We start from the raw sequence: 13,369 nt of genomic DNA on the forward strand, positions 1-13,369 counted from the left end.
GCCTAGCTAGATAACTAGCTAAATTGAAAATGTGTCTTTTGAGTGCATCAACAAGTCTGCTGGAAAAAATATTAGCCATCGTAACTGTGCAAATTGGTTTTAATGATAATCTCTTCACATGATAAAATAGGACTACTGTATGAATCATGTCGGATTTATCGAGCAAGCTCAGTGGTGACAATTTATTCTGGCTATTCAGTGTAGGTGAGCCTACCTACACAACAGAAAACCTTGGAATGATTTTGGATAAAGCAGAGGAAAGGGAATTTAATAATCACGAAAGATTGCAAGCAGAGGGGTTAGGTGTGTTCATGTAGCTGCCTGGGGTTGCCTATCAGTGTGATTTATCATATCCAATAGTGAAATACCAAGATTGTATTAGAAATGATTTACATCAGTATAAGATTAGCTCAACTCTTCTTGTTTACAAAGGTGCCAAATATCTGTTCCTCTGCACCCAGTTTAATTTATCTGTTTATAACATAGATCAATGAAGTCACTTGCTGTATGTGTATGTTTTGGGGATAATACCTGAACAAAACTTTAGGGACAGAGTGGATTAAAAAAAATTTTTTTATGTTCTGAAGGTTGTATGTCCCTAATTTTATTGGCATAGGTTATTTCAATCTCAACAGGATCTATAGGCTTATGTTGCTGCTACTCTTCTTCAGTTTTTTTTTTACCAAGTCAGCATTAGCATTTATTGTCTCTGTGGGGAGGGGGTTGGGAGGGAGGGTTAGGTGAAAAAAAACAGTGCAGCAACTGCCTCCTGCAGTAAAATATTTATCACCTTACTTCTTCAGTCTACATACACTCAGTCGCTCTACAAACCTCACTTAATTAGACTGTAGAGATAGCCTAAAAGGAGTTGTGTTTATTTGCACAGAGAGGCATGTAAACATCTATAAAATCGTATTCTATTGAAAAACACACACACATTGCACATCAGGAAATCTGTTATGTCTCCAACGTGTTCATTGACACAAAAAAATTGGCAAAAGAGTGTGAAACTATGGTGTTTTAATTTTTTTTACAAGATCCAGATATTTAAGGAACTAATTAAGTAACCTGAATGGAGAGAACATCCCGGAAGAGCACTACGCCCGACAGACAGTGATCTGAATGGACCTCGTTTGAAATCCAAGCCAGGGGAAGCTTGCTTATATCCATCCTCATTAAAAATGGAGGAGCTAAGCATTTAAGAGATCCCTCACTGGGAAAGAAGCAACGAATATTACTGTTTCAGTAAACTTATACATTTAGGAGTGTGTGCAAGATGGTGTAGAGCCTTGCTCAGAGATTCAAACTAATAACGTTGGGAAGACACAAACTCTGCAGGCCAAATGGGTCTGGAACAGGCATATTGTGTTTGAATCACTTAAGCTATATGTCTTCTTTTTTCTCTCTCACTCTCGCTTTCCTTTTTCTCGCATTGTCTCTGTGGCTGCTGCCACTTTTCATCACCTCCACCTTAACACCACACTTTCTCTTTTTTTGAGGATACAAATTGGTCTAAAAGGTTTTTAGTGATGCTGTACTGAGATAAAAGCTAAAATTCCAGGTGTCAGTCTGTCTTAGATGTAAAAGATAAAAGGTAAAAGAGATAAAAAAAATTTTTTTTTAAAAAAACAATCGGTCCTTCTGGTTCTGTAGGCTAGTGCTTCTTATATGCTTAAAGAAGATATACCTTGCAGAAGTACACCCCCCCCCCCCCAACTGAGGTGGGAGAACAATAACTGGGATAACATTGAAGAATAAAGTGTGATTGTGTGTGTATTCAGCCTTGTTGCTGTGAAACTCCTATATTAATTTGCCATCCAAAGACATAATTAGTTGAATGGAGTCCAGCTGTTCACTTGGAAGACCACGTGTTTGTTAAAAAAAACATACCTAAACAAGCCACATCATGAAGACTAAGAAACTATCAAAAAAGTCAAGTATCAGTCAGGGCTTGGGAATTAAAAACTGTCATAAACTTTGAATATCCTGCATTTATTTTTAATAATCAGTCAGTGACTGTGTAAAGAGGGGATTAATTAGAGAAGCAGCCAAGAGACAATGGGTCATTCTGAAGGAGCTGGGAAGATCCACAGCTCAGATGGGAAAAGCTGTTCACAGGACATACCCTAAAGCTTGTATGCATGTAGCTAATATAGCCATATATTGACATGACCAATGTAGGTAAGCAATACAATGGCAATGTGCTGTACAGGGTTCCTCAGTGTGCTTGTAGTTTCTTTACTTTCCCAGCCTGCCATGTGCTATCTAAATCTCTGAAAGCATGCAAATATCTACTGTCCTCATTAGTATTCTTAAGTTTGTGTTTATATGTGTGTGTGTCACCACTGTTGATTTCCTGATCTCCTCACCCACGTCTTCCCTTGTCGCCCTTCTCTGTCTGCGTCCATGGCAACAGCCAAAAACTTACCAGGTACCTCAGGTAACTATCGCCTCGTTCAGTGTATGGTCATTGCGAGACGTGGCCACTCAACCTTCTTCATAGCATGAGCTTGGGGTCATTGCCTTGCATGGGAGCACTTGGGTGACATAAACGAAAGGCCATGGTGCTCCATTCCAATCACTCCCACGAGAGGCCCTCAAACTCCGCCAGCCAATCAGTCCATTATATTGTATATTAACACTTGCTTAAGCTAGTATGAAAAGATATCTCAGAAGCATGACCTGATTGATTTAATAGTGAATGTATAGCATCTAGGTTTTGTGTCCATGCAAACAAATATTTGTATTTAACAACTGCTTCTATACTTTCCCTGCAGGAATAGTCTGAAATGGTCTTGTACATGGCATATTAAGCTCAGGAATATGGCCTGAAATGGAGCCACAGAGCTAACAAGCTCTATAAAATGATGTTGGTGAAGCAAAAAAAAAAAAAAAAAAAAATGATGTAGGAGTCACAGCATGTTTCCATATCATCAGTGTGTGCATGGCACTGTCCTTGAAAAAGTGATTCTGTTCTGCTACGTGCAGCGTTACATGTATTTTGTTCTGGTCCATTGATGTTTCCCTGTAGTCATTTCTTTCTACCATGTTTCTGTATGTTATGTCTTACATTATGGCAAAAACTCTTGTATATTCTGGTCTAATAATCTTATTGGATTTGTAGGGATTGCTAGCCTGTGAAGATAATTTATTTAAATAATTAGAAACAGTAATTTGATTTTAGGATCTAATCACACCCACACCTTATTTCCCAGAGACTATGTTATACATGAGTGTTTGGAGATCGTTTTATCCGAATGAAATTACTGAATGGAAACAAAATGTTAAGCTCCTTACATTTCTCTTTGATATATTATTTGGTAAAGGTTTCCTTAATAGACTCCCGGTTTTAATTCATGGTAATATATATATATATATATATATATATATATATATTTATATATATATATATATGTGTGTGTGTGTGTGTGTGTGTGTGTGTGTGTGTGTGTGTGTATGTGTGTGTGTGTGAATATTCAGACGAACTCTTTATTATTATTGCAGTATTTGACTTCAAGTTCCATCAGTTGACAATAAGAGAAAGTCAAATTTCACTTCATCTAATTCCAGTATTGACAGGACTACATGAAACCTTCATTAGCCCTTTGTAACAACTAACATAAAACTACATAAACATTTATGATGGCTTACTACATCAGGCTTTAGGTCTGTCCATTTTCATGTCAAGTTGATGCCTGCACTAAATGACATCAATTTTGTGATGTGACAAAAATGTAGTTGTGAATGTTTATGTTAAAACATACATACATTTAAATGAATTTAAATAAAAGTGAGTTTGGTTTTGATGTTTTGTTTGTCACATTATTACCATTATGTGATGTACCCTTATGTACCAGAAGTACACTGAGCTAGTCTGTTGACATGACCTTTTAACTGAGAAATTGTCATAATCAGTGGTGTCTGGTCATGATACTGAATCAGAGGGCTAAAATTTTCTACTGCCTATCAGTAACTATTATGAAACCATTATGGTTGAGCCTTACAGCATGGAATCTTTTCCAAAGCATGAGGCTCTTTCATTCAAACCACTTTAAACCTCTTGTTCTGGTGTCTCTTCATGTAATTGTAGTTTTTATATTCTTTGCTTTCAAAGGCTTTCTAAAATAAAGTTAGAACGTTATCCGCCTTGCTCATTTTGAATACTTGAATACTTTGAATGCTATTGTATTTCATGCATTTCTGCTAATGATGTATGAATGTGTAAGTAAAGCAGGCTTAAGTAAATTAGCCCACCAAATCCATGGATCACTCTACTGAACTTGTCAGTGGTACCCTGCATAAATCTACATTCTGAGCTATAAAGAAATCAAGCCCAGCCTCAACTTCATATCATTCACTGTATATTTCCTTATGACTGTTGGGGTTTCTGTTGTTCTTCGTTCCACAGAAGTAAATAATAATCCAGTTTAAGCCATGTGGATGACAAAAAATGTGCCCCATTTTTATATTACGAGGGCATAGCCCAGCTATGGCCATTTGTACCTTATGTCAATATAAATCCATCACTTGACTCAGGTGTAATGACGACTTGACATTAAAATAGTTGAAAACAGTCTTTATGGCAGCTGATAATTTAGATATGCAGTATGTCAGTTATTAAGGATGTGGAGGTTTCATGTAACCCTTTGAATACCAACCTTAAGTGTCTGAATTTTCATTAAGCACGCTCTCACTTCTCATAAATCATTGATGACCTGTTTAAAACACAGTACTATTACACATTCAGACATAACAGCTTGTCCAGGGTAGATGCATGTGTAGGTGTAAAGAGTAGATACTTTGTCTGATTTGGCTTTTCACAGAAACAGCCCACTTCTTTTACACCAATGAATATGAGGAAAGGCAAAGAGTACAGTGTGCATGTTTTAGCCTATTCTTGTGCATAAAACTGAAGTGAATCTGAGGTATTTATATCACTATGCAGCTTTATATTGTGGGCCACCTGATGTTTTGGTGTAACAGCAATAATCAGTGATAATTGAAACATTTAAAAGACACAATATGTTTATGCAAGCAAGACAAAAGAAAGCCTGAAAGTAAACCTAACTAAAAAGCATTAATAACCCAGGATCGGGATCATATTTGTGTCCGACCATTACCTTCTTCTACAAGAAATGATCTTGGTCAACAACAATTTTTTTTAAACAAAAATCAATTGGTAGTGCTCTTCTCTGTGTTCAGCAGTTCACAAAGATGCAGTAGGTGGCTTCTGGAAGCTTGTGTTAGTGTTTGCCTCCCCAGTTGGAAGCTGTCACCAGCTCTAGCTGGCAGGTGGGAATTGGCAAAATGACCAAACTGGGAGAGGTGGATAAGTGGATTGAATAAATACTTCTAAAACAATAAATAAAACAAATAAATAGTGAATTATGTTAAAAGAAACCCAGGGTCTATTAGTAAAATCTTTATAAAACATCACAAAATCACCAGCAGTTACTCAAACATGATGTCCAGTTAACCATGGCATCTTTAAAACTAAGTCCAAATGTTAATTGAAGTAAATGGGTTTATATGGGTGTTAAATACGGCACTGCAGAATTCATTTTTCCTCTCATCTCTCAGGGTCACTTTGCCAAGTGCAGCAGCAGCAGGACACATTCATCATTATGAACTAATGAGAGCACAATAGCAGTGCAGTAAAGACACATAGTTAAAGTTTACACGCTCACATAAGCACTGAAACAGCACGCTCCGGTTGTGGACAGGGCCAAAGGTGCCAAACACCTACAACACCCAGATCAACCAGCAGACGCTTCACAGCATCCTTAGACGGTAGGGGTCAAGGCAAACACGACAGGCAGTAAGTGCACTAGAGGGCTATCACTGCTGCAATGGTTGCTGCAGGGAGGGAAAGTCATTATTCCAGGTGGCAATTACTCAGCACAGCTCCAGAGATGACTGAGTTCACCCGCATCTGCTCGCTCAAAGTTAAACCCGAGAGACAAATTAGTCCTCAGCAACCTCAGACATTTTTAAAGTTGGTCATATTTCTTTAAGGGCTGAGTCAGAGCAGAGGAGTGTTATAGTGGAAGTCTGTTTTATTTCAGGTGGCAGTGGCCATTCTTAATATGCTTTCTACTTTTAAAAAAATAAATAAAATAAATAAATAAATAAATAAAAAATAAAGGTGGACAATCTATCAGCACTGATCGGCCACATGAGAGTGCTCAACGTCAACAGCATGACCTCATGGGAATGTTAATTTTTTGCTTCTTTTTCAGGATTTTACACTGCCTAAACATCAATGCTTAACATGGCATGGAATTATTTTTCATAATATAAATAGTGCTACTGTATATATACAGCAGAGACTATGCAGTTGTTTAAAAAATAAATTATTATTTTTATGTCATATTGTGTCAAGGTTAGTCTGTGTGATTCAGAGAAAGAGAAAAGAATGTAACAAATCTGATAATAGCCACAAACGTTCACAACCCCTGACCATTTTCCTCGTTAGATTATTATTATTAGTAGTAGTAGTAGTAGTAGTAACTAGGTCTGCCAATTCCTCACATTTTTCTCTATAAACTATGGTAGTAGTGCATTGGCACCTTCTGTATATGATATCACTGGCACTGAACTGACTCTTTCAGTACTAAGGGATGGGGGGATGGACAAGCGCTGTAAATTAACATTCATTATCTAAAACTGCACTTCTGCTTTCAGTTAACTGAAAACCTCTACAATAAAAAAGTAACAATTAAAGTTACTTCATGAAAATATGTTAAAGTAGGGCAGTGACTTAAAAAATCAGCCAATCATACTCACAACCTTAATCTGTCAAACAATTAATGAAGCCAGTTCCACTCACACCACCACCGCTATTGATACCACAGTAAATTTAGGAAGACTTCCTAGAAAGGCTTTTTTTTCATAGGATAGGGAAGAGGGGGAAAAAGATTGACACATTTTCCTGAACTTTACTCCAGCTGTACTGGATGGAAGTCTAAGGGCAATCAGTGGTGTGCTGAATAGACAAGCAGTGAAAATTGTGCAGGAGAATGAGCATTGTGTTTTAACCTGTCAGAGGGTCCTGACATGCAAAACATATAAAATGCTGTCATGAATTCTTTAATCAAAGGTAGTTGAAAAGCTCTACATTTATATAATTCATCATTTCAGTGAAGGGAGTACTTGTATATGTACAAAACATTTAGGAAAATACATGGAATTAAATTTTTTGTTTATTTTCCAGAATTCTCTCATGCTTTTTAAAATTTATTTTATCCTAAGACCTTAATTCATTCAATCATTCATCTTCAGTAAGTGCTTTATCCTGGTCAGGGTTGTGGTAGATCTGGAGCCTATATTGAGAAAATTTTCAACCACTGCACTTACATTAAGAAAAAAAATTCAACAACTGCACTTTCATTATAATTAAACATGACATCTGTTATTTTCCCAGTACAGTAAATGTGTTGAAATTATATGATGTGGTAGAAATTAAGGTAAAAAGAAATGGTTTTATTTTCTGTTTCACTCCAATCTCCACTATGTCTTGTTCTCCAGACCCAAATGCATTGACTCAGCATGGTCCTGATCACGCACTGATCGGAGGAGTGGTGGCTGTGGTGGTCTTCATCACACTGTGCTTCATCATCGTCCTTGGCCGCTATCTGGCCAGGCATAAAGGTAGGTATCGCCTCATCTCTCTCCTGTGGCCCTCTCCTATGGCCTAGAGAGTGTGCTAAAATGCTTGAACATTGTCCACTGCTGTTCCTTACGTGTCTGTGACCTATGTGGGACTGTGTGGACAGGGACATACTTAACCAATGAGGCCAAAGGAGCGGAGGACGCCCCTGACGCAGACACGGCCATCATCAATGCGGAGGGGAACTACGCACATGCAGAGGAAAAGAAAGAGTACTTCATTTAGCACCTCTGTTTCTTCCTTTCTGTTGCGTAACTGTCACGGCAACGCTGCTAGCCGGCCCGGGGAGGGCGCTAAGTCACTCGATGTAGCCTGCTGGGGCTCCGGGTCTCCCTCCTCAAACTCCTAATGGAGCTTACTTAAGCCTCTAACATGGGCAAATTTGACACCTGAGAGCGTTGCCATTTTATAACGCCAGTCTAATCACCAAAAAAAACAAAAAGTCGTTGAGTTTGTTACTGTAACACCAGGTCCATTTAGGCTCAAACCCTCATAATCCTCCCTCCAACTCACCATCCTTTCATAAAAATCAGTTTGTTTGAGTTGCCAAAATATACAGACATGTTCTGTGCTCATTGTTGTGCTTTTTAAACTTATTTTTCCCATTGAATACTGCTTTCTTTACCCCCCTCACTGTGCCTGTTATATACCTTTTGCAGATATTACCAGGGAGCGGCAAGAAATGTGGTTCATCTCAAGTCGGAAAACCTTGGCTTTGCCAATAATTACGCTTTAAGGCAAGAATATGTGCGCTGCATAATGTGAATATTTATTGTCTGTTCTTTTTTTAAAATAATTTTTTACATTGTGAAAGTGAGTGTCCTCTGAAGTGTACGCCATTATAAGAATGTTACATAAAGATAAAAGACTGAACATGGACATTTATGTAATATATGGATACCAAAATATTGAAAAAAATGAATGAAAAGTTAAGTGATAACAATTTAAAGCACAATTCATAATTGTCCCTGGCCTAATAAAGCTAACATATAGCTTATTGTGTTATTGTATATGTCTGTATATCCTTGCTCTTTTCATATTTGGCCCTTAATTTATTTTTAAAAGTGAAAAAAAAATAAATAAACACATAAGCACAAAGTCATTGTTAAATATCATTGGTGTAGACAGTCTCAGGATCAGACAACGAGCATAGCTGCTTTTTTCTTGTTGCTGTTGTTTTTTCGTTTGTTTGTTTTGGTTTTATTTGTGTCTGTCTGCTTGACCAATCATTTCATTCCCAATATGAGACCTAATAATAAATTTATGATGTAGTTTCAGTTTATTTCCCCCTGTTAATATTGCTGTACATTACTTTGCTGATGTGATTAGTGGTGGAAAATATTGTTGAAATATGGGATTCCATATATGAACATTTGTATATTAGACAATGCAAAGCCTACTTTCTGGACATGGTTTAAGGCTTTTGATTAAATTACAGTGTTGTTTGAGATTCTCCTTCCACTGAATATCGGGACTTATTCTGTGTCCAGAAAATCAGCTCAGAGCAATTTAAAGTGTTCCATACTTTTATAAATGCATTCACATAAGTATAATTTTTCCCTAGCATAAGGCATGTATATAATGTGAATAATTCAGTATTTAGTAGTTTATTTAACTGAATTTTAAATCTTTATTCCTTGTATTGTCCTGTTTTTAGGTTACAAACATTTCACAATATTTCATATTTGTATTTTATCTCCTCAGTATTATTTAATACTTTCTGGAAAACTGATGGATAGATACAATCTATTATTATTATTATTATGCTTTTATGAGCTTGTGAGTAAACAGAGTTCTGTAGAAGGCCAGAACATTCACCGTTATTGCCTTTGTGTTTGCAACAAAACATATGACACACTGAAGCATTCAGTATCAGGCAGTTTCTAAACATATTTCAGATGTTCATACTTTATTTCAGTGTCAGATGGAGTTTAGACATTTTGTAACAAAATGTACTTTAATTTGGTCTAGTGTTTGGGGTTTTTTGTTTGTTTGTTTTCTTTTTCTGACTCTATTACGAAATGTGAGGTTTGCTTTTGCACGATTAGATATCCACTTTCCAAACTATGCCGCTGTTTAAAAAAAAAAGAAAAAAGAAAAGGTACTCAGAGTAAAATGTACTTAGATCTGCTCTTTTTCATGCAAACATGAATATGTGTAGATGTCTTGCAAATTCAGTCATATCTAGATAAGAAAAACAACAGGAAAGTAATTCAGTTGCGTTACTTTTTATGTTGTTGTTGTTGTTTTTATTTTTTTTTATTTTTTATTTTTGACTAGTTTGTCTTTTTGCTGCCATCTAGTGATGAAACATTCCATGGCGCTACAAATCAACACCAACTCGAGATGTCAAAGCTATCAAGCTTTCAAATGACCGTACATAACCAATTGTAATATTATTCATCATACACATATCAGTAATATTCTTTTGCTGCTGTAGTTCTACATGAAATCACTCTGTGCTTAGGCAATCTACACATTTTATATCAGTTTTAAGGAGAACGTCAGGGAAGTGGCAAGCTATTCTTCACCGACTGAGAACAGATATTCAGTGTGTATTAAATAAATAAAGGGCAACACTATTCTGATCTCTTCTGTATAGTTTTCAGTCTCACTGTTGCATAACACTTTACCACAGGACTCATATAATGTGTATATACAAGATGCCAGACTTACAAAACACAGCTACTCTGAATAGTTTTTTTCTATACACAAAACTTAGCAAGTAAGGAATAAAACACAGACCTTTTCCTCTGTCCATGTTTGCTTTTTAAACATTTATGAAATAAAACAACTTTGCTTTCCGTGAGACCTTTTTCTCCAGTTTGTTGGAAGCATTTAGCTCAGCACTTCTGGAAGATTCTGGAGATTTATACTGAGAGTAAGGTTGCGTGTTCAACTAGCTGTCCGACACTGTTAAAGGAAAACTGTTAAAGGAAAAAATCCACTCTGAATAACTTACACCTTAATCTTTATCATTACTATGTGAGCTTCAAAGCCATGCAAGATCTATTTTAAATGTCTTTTATCAACAAGCTGGTCTATTTTCACTTTGGTTCATGGTTTGTTACATTAACCACAATGCCATTCGACTACCAGCTGATAGTGTCCCCAGTGGCATTTAGCCCTTGCTAAAGAAAACAATGTAGCAGAGTTTTCATCCTGTCCAGCTCGCTCACCTCCTCATCTGTACATTGTGCTCACACAGATCTTTAATTTACTGGTATGCTATTTAATGTGTGCTGTCTCCACTACTTCTACATTGGATTTCATATTAATATGGCATTAAATATTGGAAGAAAATGTCCAAAAAAAAAAAATTGAAAAAAAAATGTCCAAAAAGATGCTCTTGCTCTTTTATTTTTAAGAGTTAACAACAAAACCTGACTCATATCCCTTATGTTTGAAACATTTTCTCCTATTAAACACCATCTTAACTGTGCTAGCATTGTCACCCTGTGATGTCATCAAGGCACACAACCACTAATGTCTCACGAGAATAATAAACACACAGCATGAGCGACAGATTTGCACCAGAATCTCTAAACACATTACAAATATTTCAAAATATACATTTTAAGGATTACATGGTGGTGTTTTCCTTTAAACCCTCAACTGCTTTTCGTTATGCTCGGGTAATGTTCCGCCTCAGTTACTTTAGATAAAAGCTCTTTCTATATGAATAAGCATAATCATAAAGCCACACCTTAAAAGTCCTGCTAAGAAATAGTGAATGAATATAGATTATTTAGCACGAGATAAACGCAGTCACTCTGCTGGAGTGTACCGTGTCATCGGAAAGGGGCAGCTTAGCGAGCAAAATAATAATCAAGCCAAGTGAAGAGGGAATTCTTATCTACAATGGTATTTGTAATTTCTTATTGTGTTATATCAATCTAATTAAAACTTAATGTTATGGAGATAGTTCGATACAAATACTACAGAAATCTGTTCACTCATTGTGCTACTAGTGCAGCATCACTTCTACACCAGTCTACATATAGGATTTAATATTATACTGTTTAGCATGTTAGCATAACTGTGAGGCTTTTTGCCACTGACACTTCATTAAAGAAAAAAAAAATAGGGGCGGAGGGTTATTATATATGGAATAGGCAAATGAATGAGATCACCTTGACAAGTCATCTAAAGTAAGAGGCAGGAATCCCCCAAGTGCTGGCAGAGCACACTGCAATTACACATTTAAAGATAAGCGATTGAGTTTTTAATAGTGTTTTGATCCCCATTAGTTTAAACTTAATTGAGAACAGACAACTGACTTTGAAGAGAAATTAAATCAGCACAGAGTGGCAGTGCTGGAGAGTTGGTTAACAACTTTATTATTATGGTAAAATACTCAAATAGAAAGAAAAAAAAACTGTATATCAGATGTTTTTGATTCCAAAATAATTCACAAAGGAAAGAAAGTGTGTGCACCAAAAGCAAAAAAATAAATAAATCTGTGAAATCCATGTTCACAAACCCTGTTATGATTTTAAAAAACTTCAGTGGTGTAAACTCAGTTAAAGGAGGAAGAGAAAGTTTGCTCTGCTTTCACAATTAAATTAAAGAGTAGAAATTCATTTCCCTAGAACAGGCAGAGAGCCAGTACATCCAGAGTATATATGATCTACAAAAATACTCTAGACATTTGGACAATGTACCCATCTATGAATGATGCTGTGCCTGATGAATAAATTATTTTTGAACATTATTTTCTTCTTCAATTTTGAATAGACAAAATATACGGTGGATATAAAAAGTCTACACACCCCTATTAACATAGCAGGGTTTTGTGATATGAAAAAAAAAAAAAAATGAAATCAAGACAAATCATGTCAGATCTTTTTCCACTTTTAATGTGATATTGCAACCAATAAAATTCAAGTGAAAAACAAATAGATTTTTTTTTTTGGGGGGGGGGCTAAGTAAAAGAAAAAACTTACAATAAAGACAAAAAAGATCAGTTGTTTCTATAGGATTTTATTGACATATTGGTTTCCTCCAACTGCTACAGCCATGATCCACAAAGAACTTACAAAGCACATACAGATTCTCACTGTTTAAAGCTATCTATCAGGAGAAGGGTACAAAAGAATTTCCAAAACACACACACGTATATATAAAAAGAACAAAACGTATCAGGGAGGCTGACAAGAAACCTACGGAAACATTAAAGGAGCAGCTTTAATATCTGGCAAGTACCGGTCACTCGCTACATGTAACAACAATCTCGGCTGGCCAGATGGAAGCCTTTTTTCAGAAAAATAAAATAAAATCCAAGCCTTCCTAACTTTGCCAAAACATATATACAATTACCTCAAACCATGTAGCCAAATGTGTACGAAGTTTGGGAATAATTCTAAAAGTTATGTTTTGTGCAAAATCATGACAGCTTATTAGCCAAAGAATGCCATACCCACGGTGAAGCATGGTGGTGGCAGCATCATGCTATAGGGCTGCTTCTTTTTAGCTGGGACTGAGCCTCTATTCAAGATAGAGCGAAGCATGGATAGTGCCATACAAAACCTGTAGACCTTTGTTAGACAGCTGAAGGTGAGGAAAAATAGCACCTTCCAGAACGATAATGACCCAAAGCACAAATCCAAATCAACAAAGGAAAGGCTTCAGAAGAAGAACAATTTGTATTTGGTTTTCAATTGAGTTTTGTCGGTTGCTACATCACATTAAAGGTGTAAA

The 13,369-nt window shown here is 36.3% G+C and overlaps 1 protein-coding gene across 2 annotated transcripts in view; it reads left to right on the forward strand.

The window, feature by feature from the left end:
- Positions 1-9,264, forward strand: part of cadm2b (cell adhesion molecule 2b) — a 184,894-nt gene extending 175,630 nt beyond the window's left edge. The window contains exons 9-10 of one of the 2 annotated variants that reach the window (XM_053646612.1): positions 7,528-7,650; positions 8,329-9,264. In XM_053646612.1, the coding sequence (XP_053502587.1) occupies positions 7,528-7,650; positions 8,329-8,405 (200 nt within the window). In that variant the 3' untranslated portion in view covers positions 8,406-9,264. Of the gene's footprint in view, positions 1-7,527; positions 7,651-7,775 lie in introns of both variants that reach the window. The other variant, XM_053646611.1, reaches the window with a different exon arrangement.
- Positions 9,265-13,369: the final 4,105 nt, after the last annotated feature.

Source organism: Ictalurus furcatus, chromosome 17, assembly GCF_023375685.1.
Source record: "Ictalurus furcatus strain D&B chromosome 17, Billie_1.0, whole genome shotgun sequence".
NCBI classification, from domain to species: domain Eukaryota; kingdom Metazoa; phylum Chordata; class Actinopteri; order Siluriformes; family Ictaluridae; genus Ictalurus; species Ictalurus furcatus.